At 43.0% G+C, this 23,231-nt stretch overlaps 1 protein-coding gene across 2 annotated transcripts in view; it reads right to left on the reverse strand.

The window, feature by feature from the left end:
- Nucleotides 1–23,231, reverse strand: part of grm7 (glutamate metabotropic receptor 7) — a 344,389-nt gene that overhangs the window by 95,747 nt on the left and 225,411 nt on the right. For both annotated transcript variants that reach the window (XM_075460109.1, XM_075460110.1), the window contains exon 8: nucleotides 11,125–12,060. In XM_075460109.1, the coding sequence (XP_075316224.1) occupies nucleotides 11,125–12,060 (936 nt within the window). The remainder of the gene's footprint in view (nucleotides 1–11,124; nucleotides 12,061–23,231) is intronic.

Raw genomic sequence — 23,231 nt, forward strand, 5'->3', positions numbered from 1 at the left:
TCCCCACCGTCGTTCCTCAGGGACGCGTCCTCTCCCCACCGGCGTTCCTCAGGGACGCGTCCTCTCCCCACTGGTGTTCCTCAGGGACGCGTCCTCTCCCCACCGTCGTTCCTCAGGGACGCGTCCTCTCCCCACCGGCGTTCCTCAGGGACGCGTCCTCTCCCCACAGGTGTTCCTCAGGGACGCGTCCTCTCCCCACCGTCGTTCCTCAGGGACGCGTCCTCTCCCCACCGGCTCTCCTCAGGGACGCGTCCTCTCCCCACCGTCGTTCGTCAGGGACGCGTCCTCTCCCCACCGGCTTTCCTCAGGGACGCGTCCTCTCCCCACCGGCGTTCCTCAGGAACGCATCCACTCCCCACTGGCTTTCCTCAGGGACGCGTCCTCTCCCCACCGGTGTTCCTCAGGGACGCGTCCTCTCCCCACCGGCGTTCCTCAGAGACGCGTCCTCTCCCCACTGGTGTTCCTCAGGGACGCGTCCTCTCCCCACCGGCGTTCCTCAGGGACGCGTCCTCTCCCCACTGGCTTTCCTCAGGGACACGTCCTCTCCCCACCGGCGTTCCTCAGGGACACGTCCTCTCCCCACCGGCGTTCCTCAGGGACGCGTCCTCTCCCCACCGGCGTTCCTCAGGGACGCGTCCTCTCCCCACCGTCGTTCCTCAGGGACGCGTCCTCTCCCCACCGGCTCTCCTCAGGGACGCGTCCTCTCCCCACCGTCGTTCGTCAGGGACGCGTCCTCTCCCCACCGGCTTTCCTCAGGGACGCGTCCTCTCCCCACCGGCGTTCCTCAGGGACGCATCCTCTCCCCACTGGCTTTCCTCAGGGACGCGTCCTCTCCCCACCGGTGTTCCTCAGGGACGCGTCCTCTCCCCACCGGCGTTCCTCAGAGACGCGTCCTCTCCCCACCGGTGTTCCTCAGGGACGCGTCCTCTCACCACCGGCGTTCCTCAGGGACGCGTCCTCTCCCCACTGGCTTTCCTCAGGGACACGTCCTCTCCCCACCGGTGTTCCTCAGGGACACGTCCTCTCCCCACCGGCGTTCCTCAGGGACGCGTCCTCTCCCCACCGGCGTTCCTCAGGGACACGTCCTCTCCCCACCGGCGTTCCTCAGGGACGCGTCCTCTCCCCACCGGCGTTCGTTACAGAGACCACTGAAGAAGTTCAGTCTTCGACAGGAGCTGCTGATACGTGCTCCTCCATCACAGTTCGACTCGATGTTTCAGACTCATCTCACCTCCCATCATCTCTCTACTATCTGTCCAAAATACTTAAAGATTAAGTAAGACTTTTTAAAGCTTAAATCAAAGCTGCTTTTTCTTTCCCTCGCATTAATCCCAGAGAAGAAGCTTCATCATGGACCAGCTCGGCCTTCCTGCTGCTTATTTTACTTCATGTGGAGTTTGGTGTGAATCAAACCTGATTTATTCACTTTATGCTAATTTTTTACTTCACTTTTACAGAAAAAACAGCAGCCTCACAGTTTCTCTGACAGCGTATTTTTTAACTTTTCATTAATGCAGATGGATTTTTTTGATTAATATATCAGTTTTCAGCTCAGATTGGATCATTTATTGTTTTTGGAGTTCGTCACACGATTCGTTCAAAGATAAAGTCAGAACATCGTTTCGATGATGGATTCTGGAATACTTGTTAACTTTCTGGGTGATTATTGAGTTCAGTGAATCGGAGTGAGTCACTTTGGCCGCATTCGAACCCGCATACTTCTCCTACTACTCATACAAACTTTCTGAGTTAGTTTGCGACTTTGAGTAAGCGAGAAGTTCCCGGATGCATACTAACAACAACAAAATGGTAAACAGCCGGTATTTTGTCAGGTTTTCAACACGTTGGGGATCTAAACGACTACTTTCTCTCCTGAAAATGTTTCAAATGTTGCTAAAGTTTACAGAGTTTAGAGCTTAAGAGAAATCAGCTTCAGGCCGGCTGATTTCGGCTCGGGCAGGAGCGAAATGCATTGTGGGTAAACGCTCTGCATACTGTATGATCGATGAGTATGCAGTATGCAGTATGCAGTATGTAGTATGCAGTATGCAGTATGTAGTATGCAGTATGTAGTATGCAGTATGTAGTATGTAGTATTTAGTATGCAGTATGCGGTATGCGGTATGTAGTATGTAGTATGCGGTATGTAGTATTCAGTATTCAGTATGTAGTATGATGTATGCAGTATGTAGTATGCAGTATGCATTATGCAGCATGCGGTATGTAGTATTCAGTATGCAGTATGTAGTATGATGTATGCAGTATGTAGTATGTAGTATGCAGTATGTAGTATTCAGTATGCAGTATTCAGTATGCAGTATTCAGTATGCAGTATGTAGTATGATGTATGCAGTATGTAGTATGTAGTATGCAGTATGTAGTATTCAGTATGCAGTATGTAGTATGCAGTATGTAGTATGTAGTATGCAGTATGCGGTATGCGGTATGTAGTATGTAGTATGCGGTATGTAGTATTCAGTATTCAGTATGTAGTATGTAGTATGAAGTATGCAGTATGTAGTATGATGTATGCAGTATGTAGTATGCAGTATGCATTATGCAGCATGCGGTATGTAGTATTCAGTATGCAGTATTCAGTATGCAGTATGTAGTATGCAGTATGTAGTATGTAGTATGCAGTATGCGGTATGCGGTATGTAGTATGTAGTATGCGGTATGTAGTATTCAGTATTCAGTATGCAGTATTCAGTATGCAGTATGTAGTATGCAGTATGTAGTATGTAGTATGAAGTATGCAGTATGTAGTATGATGTATGCAGTATGTAGTATGCAGTATGCATTATGCAGCATGCGGTATGTAGTATTCAGTATGCAGTATTCAGTATGCAGTATGAAGTATGCAGTATGTAGTATGATGTATGCAGCATGCGGTATGTAGTATTCAGTATGCAGTATGTAGTATGCAGTATGTAATATGTAGTATGCAGTATGTAGTATTCAGTATGCAGTATGTAGTATGCAGTATGTAGTATGCAGTATGTAGTATGTAGTATTCAGTATGGAGTATGTAGTATGTAGTATGCAGTATGTAGTATGCAGTATGTAGTATGTAGTATTCAGTATGTAGTATGTAGTATGCAGTATGTAGTATGTAGTATGCAGTATGTAGTATGTAGTATTCAGTATGGAGTATGTAGTATGCAGTATGTAGTATGCAGTATGTAGTATGTAGTATGCAGTATGTAGTATGTAGTATGCAGTATGGAGTATGTAGTATGCAGTATGTAGTATGCAGTATGTAGTATGTAGTATGCAGTATGTAGTATGCAGTATGCAGTATGTAGTATGTAGTATGCAGTATGGAGTATGTAGTATGCAGTATGTAGTATGCAGTATGTAGTATGTAGTATGCAGTATGTAGTATGCAGTATGTAGTATGCAGTATGCAGTATGTAGTATGTAGTATGCAGCATGCGGTATGTAGTATTCAGTATGTAGTATGTAGTATGCAGTATGTAGTATTCAGTATGCAGTATGTAGTATGCAGTATGTAGTATGCAGTATGTAGTATGCAGTATGTAGTATGCAGTATGTAGTATGTAGTATTCAGTATGGAGTATGTAGTATGTAGTATGCAGTATGTAGTATGCAGTATGTAGTATGTAGTATTCAGTATGGAGTATGTAGTATGCAGTATGTAGTATGCAGTATGTAGTATGTAGTATGCAGTATGCAGTATGTAGTATGTAGTATGCAGTATGTAGTATTCAGTATGCAGTATGTAGTATATAGTATGCAGTATGTAGTATATAGTATGCAGTATGCAGTATGTAGTATGCAGTATGCAGTATATAGTATGCAGTATATAGTATGTAGTATATAGTATGCAGTATGCAGTATGTAGTATGCAGTATGCAGTATGTAGTATGCAGTATATAGTATGCAGTATGTAGTATGCAGTATGCAGTATGTAGTATGCAGTATGTAGTATGCAGTATGTAGTATGCAGTATATAGTATATAGTATGTAGTATGCAGTATGCAGTATGTAGTATGCAGTATGCAGTATGTAGTATGCAGTATGCAGTATGTAGTATGCAGTATGCAGTATGTAGTATGCAGTATGTAGTATTCAGTATGCAGTATGTAGTATGTAGTATGTAGTATTCAGTATGTAGTATGCAGTATGTAGTATGCAGTATGTAGTATTCAGTATGTAGTATTCAGTATGTAGTATGCAGTATGCAGTATGTAGTATGCAGTATGCAGTATGCAGTATGTAGTATGCAGTATGTAGTATGCAGTATGCAGTATGTAGTATTCAGTATGCAGTATGTAGTATGTAGTATGTAGTATTCAGTATGTAGTATGCAGTATGTGGTACTCAATGAGAAAACAAACTGAGGCTCAAAGTGGTAAAAACTGTGTTGCACATCTGCTCCAAAAAGGAGAACCCATCTTTGTTTGAGCTGAAACTTTATTAACACACGAACAGTAACAGTCTCTGTGAACATGGACCTCACTGATGAAGACGTTAACATCAGGTGTAAGTGTGGAGCTGGATGTCCGACTCATCGGTGACGTGTTGCAGAACCTTTACATTTCAAACAGCTCAGCCTGTCTCCCGTTCAGCAGCTTCGGGTTATTTCAGCTCATCATGTGATCCGTGTTGTGAGGTTTTCTCTCAGACTGAAGTATCTCTGATGTCCCGGTTCTCTTTGTGAGCTGGTGACAGATCTGCTGTGTGTGGAAGCCGTGCTCATCGGAGCTTGTTTCTGTTTCTGATCTGTTCTCACTTTGATCAGCTCAGACTGGGGCGCTTCGGGTAAAACAAATGTTTGACATATTACCGACATCGTCTAAATATTTCTGGCTTCGGGGAGTCTGTTTAACGTGTTCCATTAAACACGTGCACACGGGTTTGCTGTCGGAAGACTTTGAGTGTTGTGTTGTGTTATGTTTCTTTGTGATCATTTTATGTATTTTACCTCCTTAAAAGTGCTGTTTATTGGACATGATTTGTCACCTGGAAATGGAGACGGGGTCACATTACTCTGTTCCAAATTGTTGATTTTACAGCTTTCAACTTCAGAGCAGGGAAATGGAAGTATCTGAGAAATAACTCCTCCTGGTTTATTTATCGATGTATTTTCTCCTTTAGCAGCAGCTAATGCTAACAGCTTAGCTCATGAAGGTGACGTACACCAGCTTCTAAGGAGTTATTGCTGTTATTTTCTTCTTTAGCAGCAGCTAACGCTAACGGCTTAGCTAATGAAGGTGACGTACACCAGCTTCTAAGGAGTTATTGCTGTTATTTTCTCCTTTAGCAGCAGCTAACGCTAACAGCTTAGCTAATGAAGGTGACGTACACCAGCTTCTAAGGAGTTATTGCTGTTATTTTCTTCTTTAGCAGCAGCTAACGCTAACAGCTTAGCTAACGAAGGTGACGTACACCAGCTTCTAAGGAGTTATTGCTGTTATTTTCTCCTTTAGCAGCAGTAACGCTAACTGCTTAGCTAATGAAGATGACGTACACCAACTTCTAAGGAGTTATTGCTGTTATTTTCTCCTTTAGCAGCAGCTAATGCTAACAGCTTAGCTAATGAAGGTGACGTACACCAGCTTCTAAGGAGTTATTGCTGTTATTTTCTTCTTTAGCAGCAGCTAACGCTAACGGCTTAGCTAATGAAGGTGACGTACACCAGCTTCTAAGGAGTTATTGCTGTTATTTTCTCCTTTAGCAGCAGTAACGCTAACAGCTTAGCTAATGAAGGTGACGTACACCAGCTTCTAAGGAGTTATTGCTGTTATTTTCTTCTTTAGCAGCAGCTAACGCTAACGGCTTAGCTAATGAAGGTGACGTACACCAGCTTCTAAGGAGTTATTGCTGTTATTTTCTTCTTTAGCAGCAGCTAACGCTAACTGCTTAGCTAATGAAGATGACGTACACCAGCTTCTAAGGAGTTATTGCTGCTATTTCCTCCTTTAGCAGCAGCTAACAGCTTAGCTAATGAAGGTGACGCACACCAGTTTCTAAGGACTTATTGCTGTTATTTTCTCCTTTAGCAGCAGTAACGCTAACAGCTTAGCTAATGAAGGTGACGTACACCAGCTTCTAAGGAGTTATTGCTGCTCCTTTAGCAGCAGCTAACGCTAACGGTTTTTCTAATGAAAGTGACGTACACCAGCTTCTAAGGAGTTATTGCTGTTATTTTCTTCTTTAGCAGCAGCTAACGCTAACGGCTTAGCTAATGAAGGTGACGTACACCAACTTCTAAGGAGTTATTGCTGTTATTTTCTGAAAGATGAACATTATTGTTCCCACATTACTTTGTTAGCTGAAGCTTTCTAGCCGTTCTGTAACTCATCAGCCACATTGAACGCCGTGTACCGCTCTTGGTGTGTTAGCGTTACATTATCGGCATGTTTCTGATAAACATGTAGGTCTCCGAGTACAACTGTTCAATGAGGTTAATATATCCAAAATGTTTACGCAGTAATTAACAGTGATGGTAGCAGCTGTTCATGGTCTCCTCCCCCCCAAACATCCTGTTATCAGAACAGATGTTTCATCAACAGATATTCTGACCAAAGCCAATCTCATTTATTTAAATAAGACCTCAGGAAATGGTCTCAAATTGTTAAAGGGCAGAATATGTCTCCATGAGGTGCACTGAAAGGCTTTTGTTTGTTTCTATCGATCGAATAAAACTGTCAGGATGAAGAGGAGAAATATGCATATTTGATCTTGGGAGCAAAGCAGGTGGATGAAACTAGATTTTATTGCGACCAAAACTGATGGTGCTGCAATGGCAGGAAGTCCAGAAGACTAAAATCCCTCCACATTAGGCTGACTGTGGCTCGGCATGAGGAGAGAGCGCAACACAACAAAGAAATACTGAAGGAAGTCATTACTGAATGTCTGCAAAGTCAGAAAATAAAGTAAATTGAGTTAAACTTTCACCCATAAAATACAAAACCCTGGATATAAGAACTAAACCCACAGAAACACGAAGGCTGGTGAAGCATCATTAGCTCGTTTCTTCAGTTTCAGTGAACTACAGAGATGCTGATGAGATGTTAACAACAGGTTCAGACCCAAACAAACTGTGTCCTGTGGTCTCCTCAGACACCAGATAAATCATAACAGGTCCATTTGAAAAGTCAGATAACAGAAATGGAGACTTAAGCTTTTGATGTTAACCTCAAAGGTCTTTTTACACCCCAGCAAACACTCACAAACACAGCTGACAACAGCGTGGATCTCCCTGTAAACATTGTAAAGCTGTAAAAGGCCCACAAAACAACAAAATTAGCCTGTAAAAACACAGAAAACAACCAAAATTAGCCTGTAAAAACACACAAAACAACCAAAATTAGCCTGTAAAAACACACAAAACAACCAAAATGAGCCTGTAAAGGCCCACAAAACAACCAAAATGAGCCTGTAAAGGCCCACAAAACAACAAAATTAGTCTGTAAAACCCCACAAAACAACCAAAATTAGCCTGTAAAAACACACAAAACAACCAAAATTAGCCTGTAAAAACACACAAAACAACCAAAATGAGCCTGTAAAGGCCCACAAAACAACCAAAATTAGCCTGTAAAAACACACAAAACAACCAAAATTAGCCTGTAAAGGCCCACAAAACAACCAAATTTACACATATTTTCACAAGAATGTGAAACAAACATTCTCTCAAAAAGACAAAAGATGATCCAGTTCCAGTTTATCTGCCATACGGTTGACTTTTTTGAAGGGTTTGGATGTGGTGTTTGTGTGAAATTAATACAATATTCATGTGACTGTCCGGCGGGGTCCGATGGGAGATACCAAAACTGTGAACTGCGGTAACTTAGCTGCAGGGCAGTTTGAGGCTGAACAACGCAGGTCAGCGTACTTCAGAATGAGTCGGAAGCACAGGAAGTTTCAAGGTTCAAAAACCTCTCTGGTGTTGGTTGGAAGGTTGAACCAGAGTTGTGTCCACACAGAACAGACAACTTAGCAAAGAAGCTGTTTTAAACAGGATCTTTAGGCCCTTTGTTCCCAGCAGCCTGTCACAGAGACACATCATTTGTTCCCATTTCTTTAGCTGCATGTGTGAAAAACAGCAAAGATAACACAGTCTGACAGACAGAAAACAGGATTTCTGCAGCAACAAGGTGATTCCCAAAGAGCTGTTAGCTGAAAACTTGGCATATCTCAGCATGGTGTGCAGTGCTTCAGAAAACTGGAACCTTATAAATAAACAAGTGATCAAGATTGAGGGAAAGGAACTAAAAATGCAAACACAACAACCAGTTCTAAGTTAAATAAATCATATATGTAGGGCTGGGCGAGTTAACGCGATAATAGCGAGTTAACTTGTTAATAATTTAACGCCGATAAATATTTTATTGCGCATTAACGCAGGTTTTATTATTGTAAAAGTCTGTTGAATGCATCACATTCACACAGTTACAGCAAACACCACGAAGCATGGAGGAATAAAATAAAGATAAACTAGCAGCTAACATCACCGCTACAGGTGCTCCTCGGTCTCTGTGGCTGTGTTCAAAACCGCCTACTACTCCTACTACTCCTACTAACTTGAACTTTTTTTAAGTTCCCGGATGCATACTAGATTCTCCGAAATGTTGGGTATGCATCATGAGGTTACTACTCATACTCAAACTACCCAAGATGCAACGTAACGTGACGTCGGCGATCGTCATTTCCTGTCAAAACGGCAGTTTCAAGCTAGCTACAACGAGGGTAGGTTCACTTCCTGTTTTCAAAACAAAAGCACCAATTGTATCGTAATGGCTTTCCCTATGATAAAAGGCAACGGGTATTTTATTTTGTGAAAATAACCGGAAGTGCGTTGCTCACTGCGGCTAGCTTTAGTAGCGCCGAATTCGTGGGAACAAAATTGTAAACAGCCGGTATTTTGTCAGGTTTTCAACACGTTGGGGATCTAAACGACTACTTTCTCTCCTGAAAATGTTTCAAATGTTGCTAAAGTTTACAGAGTTTAGAGCTTAAGGGAAATCAGCTTCAGGCCGGCTGATTTCGGCTCGGGTAGGAGCGAAATGCATTGTGGGTAAACGCTCTGCATACTGTCTGATCGTGGAGTATACAGTATGGAAGTATGTAGTATGTAGTATGTAAATTACCCGATAAGTAAATTAATATGCCAACAAGTACATCTAAAATTAAGTAAGAAAGGTTTTTATACCATAATTATTGTATAGAACAGGAAATAAATCAATGTTGCTGCTTCACTTTCCAACTGTAATAATTGAACCTCGTATCGATCTATTCGTTTATATCTACGCTCTGCAGTTTTCCTCTTTTAGTTTCCCTAAATTGTTTTATTTATGTATTTTATTGATATTTTTAATAACATTTCAAATAAATCATTTTTTACTTTTCATACAGTTTGAAATTGAAGCACAAATTTAAAATTCTTTCACATTCTGGACATTAATTATCTTCCTTTTTGTCCATTTTTGGATTTTGCATACAAATGCGATTAATCACGATTAATCATGTGATTAATTAGATTAAACATTTTAATCGTTGCCATAGCCCTGGAGATGTGCAAAATCCTCTTTTCCTTTAATGAAATTACACAGAAGAACAAATGTGGACAACTTAAACAGTTTTATATGGATGTCACCCCAATGTCTGACAAACCAGATCAAGAAAAGTGTCTAAATGAGAAATCAGCAGGAATCCACCTTTAATCGCTGCTAGCTTTGCTTTGTTTCCCCTGTGATTCCCTTTCTTTTCAACAAATAAGTCCTAAAGATGTCAGCTGGAGCTCTCTAAGCTGACAGGCTTTTAGGTGGAAAGCTAACAAATTGGGGAGTCGTTCACCCGTCGCCCTGCTCAGCATTTAATGCGAGACAGATCAGGATTCACCTGGAGGCAACGAGTGGGGGAGCGTGATGAACACCGAGCTGTAGAACACGGGAAAAAGCTCCGGCAGCTTTCAGCGTCCCACAGCACCGAGTCAGACTTTCATTTCAAGGACAAAAACACTTTGGTTTGTCTGTAATTCTTGAAAAAGCAGCAGTCATCGTGGGTGCCCCTAACATATTCTTGTGTTTGGGAAGCTCTTTGTGGAAAAAATCTAAATCTTACCAAGTATATTTGTCTCATTGAGTATCTCATTACACTTAACATGAGACACAACTGCCTAACAAGTTCTATTTCAGCCAGATATAGGGACTTGTTTTAAGACAATACATCTGGAATATCTTGTTAAATGAAAAAGTCTTGAAAACATCTTGTTTTGAGTCACATATCATATGAAACAAGCTTTTTTTTCTTTCATTTGAAGAGGTTTTGAAGCTAATTTCAAGATGTATATTTCATATATTTTATAAAATATTATATTATTTTAATATATTAAAATATATTATTTTAAAATATATTTTTATAATAAAACATCATCATGATAAATATAATTATTATTTTATTATTATTGACAAATTATTTGATATTATTTATTAAATTATAAATAAATAAACAATCGATAATTTATTAAATAATAAATTAAATTCGTATCACTGCGTGCTGTGTAGACCGTGCAGACCGAAGTGCAGACAAACACCGTAACAGGCGCGGCTGTCGGCAGGCGGCAGCAGGCAGTGATACGAAGGGAGAGAAAATAGGGCCAAGCGATTGTGAGGTCTGACTTTTTCCTGGAGAACCATTTTGTGATGCAAATGTATTACTCTGTTCAACGCATATTGTTTTGAGAAGCAAAACGCTTTATTTTTTAAACCCCAGCCAACTAGCCGGACTACCTTCATCAACACCAAAACGAGGCTGGAACTCTGCTCACAGGACGCAGCAGGGGGTAAGAAGATGTTCATAAATGATGCTGCTGATATGGGATGTTACACAGCTTCATGTCAGAAGAGGCGAACTGTCCCTTTAAGGTTAATTTTTCTGCCATCATCAGTAAATAACTGCGTGTTAAAGTTAGTTTTCTTGTTACCAGGCAGACTTTAAGACCATTTGAAGCTTTTCCAATATGAAACAAATCCCACTTTGGGGGTTTGTGCCCATCAAAAAAGAGGAACTCTAGAAAAACAGAGGCCACAATAAACATGCTTCCGACTCAGCATTCAGCACTTTTCTTTCAACTAAACACGAGCTGCAGCTTACCTTTTCTGGAGACTGCGCTGTGCCGAAGAAGATTGGTATGAAGGCCAGCCACACGATGCAGGTGGTGTACATGGTGAACCCGATGGGCTTGGCCTCGTTAAAGTTCTCCGGGACTCCGCGGGTCTTTATGGCGTAAACAGTACACGTCACCATCAGTAAGATACTGTAACCCAACGAACAGATAATCTGCAGATCCGTGATGTCGCATTTCAACACTCCTTGAGCCAGATCCGGGTTGATGGTCCTCTGCTCGTCGTAATCTATGACGGTGTTGGGCGGATCCACGCCGAACCAGACCAACACGCCCAGCAGCTGGGCCGAGATGAGGCTGAAGGTGATGGCCAGCTGGGAGGTGGGGCTGATCAGCCTGGGCGCCGTCACCGATTTCTTGCCCTGCTCGAAGATTCGGTAGATGCGGTTGGTCTTGGTGAGGAGGGCGGCGTAGCTGATGCACATGCCCAGACCCAGGAAGATCCGCCTGAACGAGCACACGCCGACGTCCGGCTTGGCGATCATGAGAAACGTGATGATGTAACACAGAAATATCCCGGTCAGGAGGACGTAACTCAGCTCTCTGCCGGAAGCTCGGACGATCGGCGTGTCGTTGTACCGTACGAACGTTGCCATGACGAAGATTGTGGCGATGATGCCCAACATGGCCAGGAAGACTGGAATGACCGCCCAGGGGGAGTGCCACTCCAGTTTGATGATGGGTATGGGCTGGCAGGAGGTCCGGTTGGCGCTGGGCCTCATGCTGTAGGAGCACAGCTTGCAGTTGAATTCGTCGGGCTGGTACTGGTAGCCGTCGCAGGCCTCGCAGTGCCAACAGCAGGGCATGCCCTTCACCACCTTCTTTCTCTCGCCGGCTTTGCAAGGAAGGCTGCACACAGAGGTGGGGACGTCCTGCTCGCCTCGAGGCCACTGCATCTCCTCGATCTGGAGGGAAAACACGGGGGAACAGTCAGATCAATGGGCTCTAAATCAGGTTTCAATGAGATGCGGGCCTACTTTCTCTCTCAGGAGGTGATACCCTCCTGGTAGCAAAGAGAAGAGGGTCAGCGTCGGTAAATATCTTGAGACTCGGGACCTTACAATCACTGAGCGAGTCGGTAACCTCGGAGTGTTGATAGACTCAGATCTGACTTTCAGCAGCCACATCAAAGCTGTCACCAAGGCAGCTTTTTACCACCTCAGAAACATCAACAGAATTAAAGGTTTCCAGGAGAAACTCATCCATGCATTCATCTCCAGCAGACTCCATCACTGTAACGCTCTTTTAACTGGACTTCCCACAAAGAGCATTAAACATCTGCAGCTCATCCAGAACGCTGCTGCTGGAGTTTTAACCCGGACTAAGAGATCTGAACACATCACAGCAGCTTTAAAATCTTTACTCTGGCTTCCAGTCAGTCACAGAATAGATTTTAAAAGCCTGCTGATGGTTTACAATCTGGGATCTGTTCAGAGAATATAAAGCCAGCAGAGCTCTTAGATCCAAGGACTCAGGTCAGCTGGTCCAGTCCAGAGTCCAGACTAAACATGGAGAAGCAGCATTTAGCTGTTATGCTGCAAACAAGTGGAACAAACTGCCAGTGGAGATTAAACTTTCACCAAATGGAGACATTTTTAAATCCAGGTTAAAAACATTTCTGTTCATTTAAATTATTTTATTTGTTTCTCTTTATATTCTTTTATGTATTTTTAATGCTTCTTGCACTCCCTGCTGCAATGCTTTTATTTTATGTAAAGCACTTTGAACTGTTTGTACATGAAATGTGCTACAAATAAATTTGATTTGATTTGATTTGATACCCTCCCACCTGATGATCGGTTCGACCACCACTCGGGTTCAGGCTGAAATATATACTCTGGTTGGATGGAAGGAATTCTTGTTCACATAGAGTAGGCATGATTATCCCTGGACATCTGTCCCACTCACATCTGTCTCACACACATCTGTCTCACACACATCTGTCCCACTCACATCTGTCTCACACACATCTGTCCCACTCACATCTGTCTCACACACATCTGTCCTCACTCACATCTGTCCTCACACACATCTGTCTCACACATCTGTCCTCACTCACATCTGTCCTCACACACATCTGTCTCACACATCTGTCCTCACACACATCTGTCCTCACACACATCTGTCTCACTCACATCTGTCTCACTCACATCTGTCCTCACACACATTTGTCCTCACACACATCTGTCCTCACACACATCTGTCCTCACTCACATCTGTCCTCACTCTAATCTGTCCTCACTCACATCTGTCTCACACACATCTGTCCTCACTCACATCTCTCCACACTCACATCTGTCCTCACTCACATCTGTCCTCACTCTAATCTGTCCTCACTCACATCTGTCTCACACACATCTGTCCTCACTCACATCTCTCCACACTCACATCTGTCTCACACACATCTGTCCTCACTCACATCTCTCCACACTCACATCTGTCCTCACTCACATCTGTCCTCACTCTAATCTGTCCTCACTCACATCTGTCTCACACACATCTGTCCTCACTCACATCTCTCCACACTCACATCTGTCCTCACTCACATCTGTCCTCACTCACATCTGTCCTCACTCACATCTCTCCACACTCACATCTCTCCACACTCACATCTGTCCTCACTCACATCTGTCCTCACTCACATCTGTCCTCACTCACATCTGCCTCACACACACATCTGTCCTCACTCACATCTGTTTCACTCACATCTGTCTCACTCACATCTGTCTCACTCACATCTGTCCTCACACACATCTGTCTCACTCACATCTGTCCTCACACACATCTGTCCTCACTCACATCTGTCCTCACACACATCTGTCCTCACTCACATCTGTCCTCACACACATCTGTCCTCACTCACATCTGTCTCACTCACATCTGTCTCACTCACATCTGTCTCACTCACATCTGTCCTCACTCACATCTGTCTCACTCACATCTGTCATCACACACATCTGTCCTCACTCACATCTGTCCTCACACACATCTGTCTCACTCACATCTGTCCTCACTCACATCTGCCTCACTCACATCTGTCTCACTCACATCTGTCCTCACTCACATCTGTCTCACTCACATCTGTCCTCACACACATCTGTCCTCACACACATCTGTCTCACTCACACCTGTCCTCACACACATCTGTCTCACTCACATCTGTCCTCACTCACATCTGTCTCACTCACATCTGTCCTCACACACATCTGTCCTCACTCACATCTGTCTCACTCACATCTGTCCTCACTCACATCTGTCTCACTCACATCTGTCCTCACACACATCTGTCCTCACTCACATCTGTCCTCACTCACATCTGTCCTCACTCACATCTGTCTCACTCACATCTGTCTCACTCACACCTGTCCTCACACACACCTGTCCTCACTCACATCTGTCCTCACTCACATCTGCCTCACACACATCTGTCCTAACTCACATCTGTCTCACTCACATCTGTCTCACTCACACCTGTCCTCACACACATCTGTCCTCACACACGATCTGTCTCACACACGATCTGTCCTCACAGTTGATCTGTCCTCACACACATCTGTCTCACTCACATCTGTCCTCACACACATCTGTCCTCACACACATCTGTCTCACACACATCTGTCCTCACTCACATCTGTCTCACTCGCATCTGTCCTCACACACATCTGTCCTCACACACATCTGTCCTCACACACATCTGTCCTCACTCACATCTGTCTCACACACATCTGTCTCACACACATCTGTCCTCACAGTGGATCTGTCCTCACACACATCTGTCCTCACTCACATCTGTCCTCACAGTGGATCTGTCCTCACAGTGGATCTGTCCTCACACACATCTGTCCTCACACACATCTGTCCTCACACACATCTGTCCTCACTCACATCTGTCCTCACACACATCTGTCCTCACACACATCTGTCCTCACAGTTGATCTGTCCTCACACACATCTGTCTCACTCACATCTGTCCTCACACACATCTGTCCTCACACACATCTGTCCTCACTCACATCTGTCCTCACAGTGGATCTGTCCTCACAGTGGATCTGTCCTCACACACATCTGTCCTCACACACATCTGTCTCACACACATCTGTCCTCACTCACATCTGTCCTCACTCACATCTGTCCTCACTCACATCTGTCCTCACTCACATCTGTCCTCACTCACATCTGTCCTCACAGTTGATCTGTCCTCACACACATCTGTCTCACTCACATCTGTCCTCACACACATCTGTCTCACACACATCTGTCCTCACTCACATCTGTCCTCACTCACATCTGTCCTCACTCACATCTGTCTCACTCACATCTGTCCTCACTCACATCTGTCCTCACTCACATCTGTCTCACACACATCTGTCCTCACTCACATCTGTCCTCACTCACATCTGTCCTCACACACATCTGTCCTCACTCACATCTGTCCTCACTCACATCTGTCCTCACTCACATCTGTCCTCACAGTTGATCTGTCCTCACTCACATCTGTCCTCACTCACATCTGTCCTCACTCACATCTGTCCTCACTCACATCTGTCCTCACTCACATCTGTCCTCACAGTTGATCTGTCCTCACACACATCTGTCCTCACTCACATCTGTCCTCACTCACATCTGTCCTCACAGTTGATCTGTCTCACTCACATCTGTCCTCACACACCTGTCCTCACAGTGGATCTGTCCTCACTCACATCTGTCTCACTCACATCTGTCTCACACACATCTGTCCTCACTCACATCTGTCCTTACTCACATCTGTCTCACTCACATCTGTCTTACTCAGATCTGTCTCACACACATCTGTCTCACTCACATCTGTCTCACTCACATCTGTCCTCACACACATCTGTCCTCACTCACATCTGTCCTCACACACATCTGTCCTCACACACATCTGTCCTCACACACATCTGTCCTTACTCACATCTGTCTCACTCACATCTGTCTTACTCAGATCTGTCTCACACACATCTGTCTCACTCACATCTGTCTCACTCACATCTGTCCTCACACACATCTGTCCTCACTCACATCTGTCCTCACACACATCTGTCCTCACACACATCTGTCTCACTCACATCTGTCCTCATCTATGTCCTGTAACCTGTGGGGAAGTGTCTAAACTGTTGATTATAAAGATTAAGGCCCGATTCCTGTTCATTGTGCAGGGGTGAAGTGCTCCTTTTCTTTTTTTTTATTTCTTACTTTTATTTTATATACAATAGAAAGATTTATTGAGACAAAAATTTAATTTCAGTTGTAACAAGAGAAAATTAAGAAAGAAATGATACAAAATAGTAAATACTTGGGCTGTTTTTTTACAACAGTTGTGGATATTTGTCTACTTCGTCTAATTTTTTATTTTTTTTGTGCTCCTTTTCTTCAAGTTGTGAACATCAAGACCAACGTTCCCTCTGAGCTGCTCGCACATTCTCAGCGCACAAGAAAATCTGTGCAGCGCATGAAATAAAATTCACCATAAACGTATTAATTCATATCTAATACTAGACCTAATCTAATTAATTAGACCAATAATGTTTTTTTCTGTACCATTTTTCAATGTAACGCAGTGAGTGACAGGTGTTCAACCAATGATACGATAGTTGCCATTTGTCCATAAAAAAAAAATTAAACTTAAACCAAACCAAACCAAAAGACCACTGATGCATCATGGGGTGTGTGCTTTAACGCAGGCAAAAGAAGATGAATGTCCAAAAAAGAATTCTTGCGTTTTCTGATTATTTATTTCCAAACAATAAAACAAAGAAAAGAACAAAGAAAACCTGCTGCTCTCTCCTTTTTCCCTGGTAAAAAAAACATTGGCCCACCCAGGTGCATGCTGGGACTCCAGGTGCCCAGTGTGACCAAATTAGCACAAATATTCTAAACAAATAACTAACAAAGAATATTAGCAAAAAATCTGATCTAAATAAAGCACTGAAATTAATCAAATAAAGTTACTCATAATTAGCAAATTAAATGTACAACTAGAACCAAAAACTAACTCTACAAATAGCTCCCACAGATACGATACGGTTTACTTACGCTATGCAGCCAATCAGAGCATTGATGGTGCTTTCATATACGCGGTGCAGGTTAGTTAGCTAACAACAGTTAGCGGAGCTAAGAGACGCACATCCCCTCACCAAGCCAAAGTAAAAGATAAATGCGGTTCTTTTAGGATGGCATGGCTGTCTGAGTATGTGCAAATAAAAACTGGGTGAGACTCTTTCTTTTTCGAGTGAGAAAGGTCGACTCTGCAAAACATGCAGCGAAGCCAAAGTACCAAGTGAGCTTTCTGCAGGAAAAATGTGGACTGAAAGAAAGTTGTGCTACATTTCCACCACTTCCACCAGAGCACTTATTTCACCTCCTGCTTATGACCCGTCAGTGTCTGTTCCCTGTACTGCTGTGTTTGACTCCTTTGAGCCTGTATCCCTGGTTCTTGTGCAGGAGACTGTGGAGCACTTCAAGCCATCAGGCTCTCCCAATGATCCTGTCCCCCCTCGACTTTTTAGGGAGGTTTTCCCCACTGTTGGGCCTTATCTACACAGCATCATCAATAGCAGGCTGTCCTCTGGAGTGGTTCCTGTACTTTTTAAACATGCAGTGGTACAGCCACTGATTAAAAAACCTGGTATGGATCCTGCTGTCATGGCCAATTTTAGGCCCATTTCCAAATTGTCCTTCCTTTCTAAAGTTTTGGAAAAGATTGTTTACTGTCAGCTCATAGACTATCTAAATGAACACAATGTGCTTGAAATTTTCCAATCTGGTTTTAAAACATTGCACAGCACTGAATCAGCGCTTTTAAGAGTTTTTAACGATATCTTTTTAGCCACTGACTCTGGTCACTGTGTTATTCTTGTACTGTTGGATTTTACTGCAGCATTTGACACAGTAGATCATGACATTCTGATCTCTCGCCTGGAGCATTGGGTGGGCATCAGGGGCCCGGCGCTGGCATGGCTCAGGTCTTTCCTGTCTCATCGGACGTTCTGTCAGCCTTGGTGACTCTGTGTCCTCTACTGCTCCTCTCTCTTACGGGGTCCCTCAGGGTTCAGTGCTCGGCCCTCTTTTGTTCTCATTATATCTTCTCCCGCTGGGTTCCATTCTCAGGAAACATGGTATTTCATTCCATTGTTACGCTGATGACACTCAGATTTTCGTCCCCCTTAAAAAAGCTGACTCCTTCTCCCTTAAGCCACTGGTAAATTGTTTAGATGAAGTCAAGGCTTGGATGGCTCTAAACTTTTTAAATTTTAATGAAAAGAAGACCGAAGTGATGGTCTTTGGTGGCACCTCTGAGGCCCCCTCAATCGATCTCGGTTCCTTGGCGCAGTACGCCAAACCTATTATAAGTGATCTGGGGGTAAAAGTGGACGCGTACCTTAAGTTTGACAGACAGATTAAAGCTGTGGTTAAAACGAGCTTCTTCCAGCTGAGACAGTTGGCAAAAATAAAACCCTTTCTTCCAAGACAGCACCTAGAAACAGTAATCCACGCCTTTGTAACGACTAGGCTTGATTACTGTAATGCACTTTTTATGGGGGTTAGTGGGTCCTCCATTGCACGCCTTCAACTGGTACAAAACGCAGCTGCACGACTTTTAACTGGCACTAGGAAATTTGAGCACATTACGCCGATTTTAGCATCTCTTCATTGGCTTCCCGTCCATTTTAGAATTCATTTTAAAATTCTTTTATTTGCTTTTAAAGCCATGAATGGCCTTGCACCTGTGTACCTCTCTGAGCTTCTGCAGCCCTACGCACCCAGTCGAACCCTCAGGTCAGCTGACCAGCTGCTCCTGAGGGTTCCTAAAACAAGGCGGAAGCTCAGGGGGGACCGAGCATTTTCTGTTGCTGCCCCTAGGCTCTGGAATGAGCTGCCGCTGCACATTAGGCCCCTTCCATGTCCTGTTTTAAAAGTCGTCTTAAAACTCACCTCTTTTCTTTGGCTTTTACCACCGTCTAGGTTGTTTATTTTATGTGCACAGTTTTGTTTTATGATGTTTTTATTGTGTTTATTTTAATGTACAGCACTTTGGTAACCTTTGCGTTTATTTAAAATGTGCTTTATAAATAAAATTGATTGATTGATTGATTGATACATTTCAGGCTTCCAGTGCAGATTGTGAAAGAGGATTTAGTTTAATGAATCATATCAAAACAGCATCCAGAAATCGTCTTGAAGTGGCACATTTGGACGAAGCCATCAACCTGAACAAAGTGTGAAACCACTGGAGAAGTGAGAAGGACAGACGTGAACAATAATAATAAGGTAAAATTAAAGTCAAATTTGTGCATATTCTAGTGACATTTATTAAGATTTTTTTTATTTATGGATATTAATAATTAAATGCTGTTACTACTAGATCATTTATGGGTAGTAGAAATGCTAATAAAAAAAACTGTAATTAGATATTTTACAGACAAAGCTACAGCACATGTCATTAAGCAAAATGTTTTTGATGTCTTTTTCATTTTAAGTGGGCCAAATCGCTGATATTAAAAGTAAACTAATGAAAATTGCTGCTTTTGAACAGGTTTTGAACAGGTGTGATACTGGTGTGTGGCCACAGCGTGCACACCTGATGCTGCTCACAGTGCTCCTCAGTGTGCTCAGGGAGCCCAGACACATGAAACAGAGGGAACATTGATCAAGACCCCCAGCATCTAACCCAATGACAACAAACTGCATTTGTTGCACATTTTGCTGTACATATATTATTTAATTATTTATATTTTTCTACTTCTCTGTATGCTGCAACTGCAAAGTAATTTCCCAGCTGGGATGAATAAATTACTTCTATTCTATTCTCACTGTTAAAGGTTGGGTAGGGGATCTTTTTCTGGAACATTTTTTTACATATTGCTTGAAATACTCTTCACACCCCCATTGCAAACAATTAATTAAAAGTTTTGACACAAATATGAAAAGTTTTAGTGGCCTCTAGAACGTACAATCTAGGAAAAACAGTATCCAATCATACTGAACGGACCGTTAACGATGATTGGATTCTGATGCCGTCTATCAAACTGCAATCTGCTCCTCCCTCCCCCTCCTTCCCCCTGTGCACGTACCCTGCTCCGTGAACGAATTACGCCTCCAGAAGCTTGGCAGGAAGCTAAACTAGAGCCAGCTTGGCTAGCACCTAGCATTATTAAACGTATAGTTAGCATATACTAAATAATAAATACGGCAACGATTGATGATTGCTGTCAGAACAGCGCTCGTGCACCTTCGTGCTCGTGCGCGTTCATGTACTCTAGAGGCGTGCCTTCGGGGGGAAAGTGAAGAAAAGGGTTGGGACTTTTGACCTGTGTATTTTCAAAATGCAGCTTCGCTGGACTCAAAATCCAGGATCTCCTACCCTACCTTTAACCCGAAAGTTCATTCTATGCAAACAGTTTGAGTGAATACCACTTTTAAAGGTTAGTTTTATTGCATTACTTAAACAGTATGAGTATATGAAGAGTGAATGAGACAGTCAATAGGTGTACTCATTTTTGTAAGTTTAACAAACTTAAACTATCAAGTTCTACCTCGCACCACATGCTGCCCTGTTGTGATTGGCTCAAAACAAGTCTGTGCTTGTCCGTTGACAGCTACAGAGAAAGTTGCGCCATTTTCTAATTTACACAGAGCAATTTAAGGTCTTTGCACTTTGCTTGCTCCTCGGACAATACAGGCCTGCATTTTTCTGTTTTAAGCAAGTCTGGATGCTTTTAAAGGACATTTGCCTGCCGTCAAGAGGATATACTTTCTGTCTGAATGAGGTAAGTTGTTTTCTCTGTTCTAGTATTAGAAACTGCTGGAACATTGTTAGTTTGAAATGTGTACATTTGAATGTGTGTAAATTTGAGGATGGCTTAGGTAAATTTTGAGCGTTGGACAATTGCAATTGTGACAAATGTGATTTTTGAGCAGCTCTCTCTACTTGTGTGTTTTCTACATACAGTTTTGCAACAGTAGGGTAAATTTCAAATTATTTGATGTAGTTTTGAAAAAAATTTAATGCCCACTTTTAACATTAGCCTCATTTCCCCTACTATTATTGTTTAAAGCCATATTAAAATGCTTTGGAAATGCAAGTACTGCCCTGCCATCTGTGAGAAGAGAGCACAGCTATTTAAACATTATAAGCTAAAACATGGGACTTATGCAAGAACTGAGCCCTTTCCTTGCTTGCATCAGGAATGTACGTGTACATTTAAGTCTCTCAATGCACTCCATAGCCATTTATCCCGCTTTCACACCAGAAGTGTGGATCAACCGCAAACTGTAGACTCTCAAATGAAGTTTCGCTGTTTGTCATGTGAATTTCTTGAACCCTGCTCTGAAACTGAATACTTTGCTCATCTGCGGAGTACTCACTTAAAAGTAAATCACAAAGTTGATTGTCCTTATAAAGACTGTAACTTTCAGAGCAGTGTGTACTCCACTTTCAATGCACACAAAAGTAAAACTTGATTGCCAAGAAGTATTTTACTTTAGATATGCTAAATCAGGCCATCAGATCCTTTAATTACACATTTACAGACAAGACTGACCAGCCTCAGACAATTGGCAAAGGATTTTCAACCAAAGGGACCATTGGTGGAAATGGTCATGAAAACTGGTCCGTCATCAGGGTTCTTCCAGTTTTTAAGCCTAGTTTATAGTCGGTAACACAAGACGCAAGCCGCAACGCAAGCCCTTGCGCGGTTGCAAGCCCCGCCCCCTTGCGTGCTAGCGTGTGTCACCTCAATTTTCTAAACTTCACGCAAGCGCAAGCCACTGGCTGTGGTCGAAACCGCCTACTACTTGATCGATCTGACAGTATGCAGAGCGTTTACACACAGTGCACTTCACTCCTGCCCGAGCCGAAATCAGCCGGCCTGAAAAGCTGATTTCCCTTAAGCTCTAAACTCTGTAAACATATAACTTTAGCAACATTTGAAACATTTTCAGGCGAGAAAGTAGTCGTTTAGACCCCCAAGGTGTTGAAAATCTGACAAAATACCGGCTGTTTACAAGAAGAAGAAGAAGCATGAATCTATGGAAGAGAGACTTGCCGAAGAGCTCCTGGCGGTGAATTTCCTTTCATCGTAGTAGGCTTGTCATTGAAAAAACCCGCTACTCCACCTACTGTCCTGGCGGTGAATCGCCACGCAGCACACGCAACCGCCGACAAAGCAAAATGAAGCATAAACGTCTCGAGCCATTAACATACGCGCAAGACGCAAGCGCAAGGGCAGTTAAAAGAAGTATAACTCAGCCTTTATTGGTCACTGTGTCCCTGAGGAAAATAACTCTTGGGAAATTCTCATGCTCCTCAAAGACATTGTGGAGCTTGTTGTGGCACCTAAGCGTACCGATGACACTCTGCATTTTCTGGAATGCAAGTTGGCAGAGCACAGAGAGTTGCTGCAGTCCACCTTTCCAAATTTCAGGTTGCGACCAAAACATCACTATGTGGAACATTACCCTCACCTTATAAAGAAATTTGGTCCTTTGACTGAGGTTTGGACTATGCGCTTTGAGGGTAAGCATTAGTTCTTCAAAAAAGTAGTCAGACAGTCCCAGAATTTCAAAAATGTGACCCTGACTCTTGCTACTAGACACCAGAAAGCACTCAGCTACTATTTGGACTGTAGCTAATTTTTCAGACCAGCAGTTGATATGGCAAAGGTTGCAATGGTCTTGGTTACATCTTTTCCCGGTGATGTTCAGAGAGTACTCCCTCAAAACATAACCACTACTGGGTCAGTGCTTGTTGCATCATCTGTCTGCATCGACGGAATCAAGTATAACACAGATATGATGCTCTGGATTGGTTCCTGTTCAGGTCTCCCTGAATTTGGTCAGATTATACAGATTGTTGCAGCTAACCCAGACATTTTGCTTGTCTGCAAAAAAATGACAGCATGGTACCATGAGCACTTTCGGTCCTATGAGCTATGCTACACTGATGGCCCTTCTGTGTGTGTGGTTAAGCTGTCTGATTTAAATGATGTCTTCCCACTGTCAGGATACAAAGTACACGGGAAGCTTATGGTAACTCTCGAGCGATTTGTTATTTGCT

The sequence above is a fragment of the Odontesthes bonariensis genome, chromosome 3, assembly GCF_027942865.1.
Source record: "Odontesthes bonariensis isolate fOdoBon6 chromosome 3, fOdoBon6.hap1, whole genome shotgun sequence".
Lineage (NCBI taxonomy): Eukaryota > Metazoa > Chordata > Actinopteri > Atheriniformes > Atherinopsidae > Odontesthes > Odontesthes bonariensis.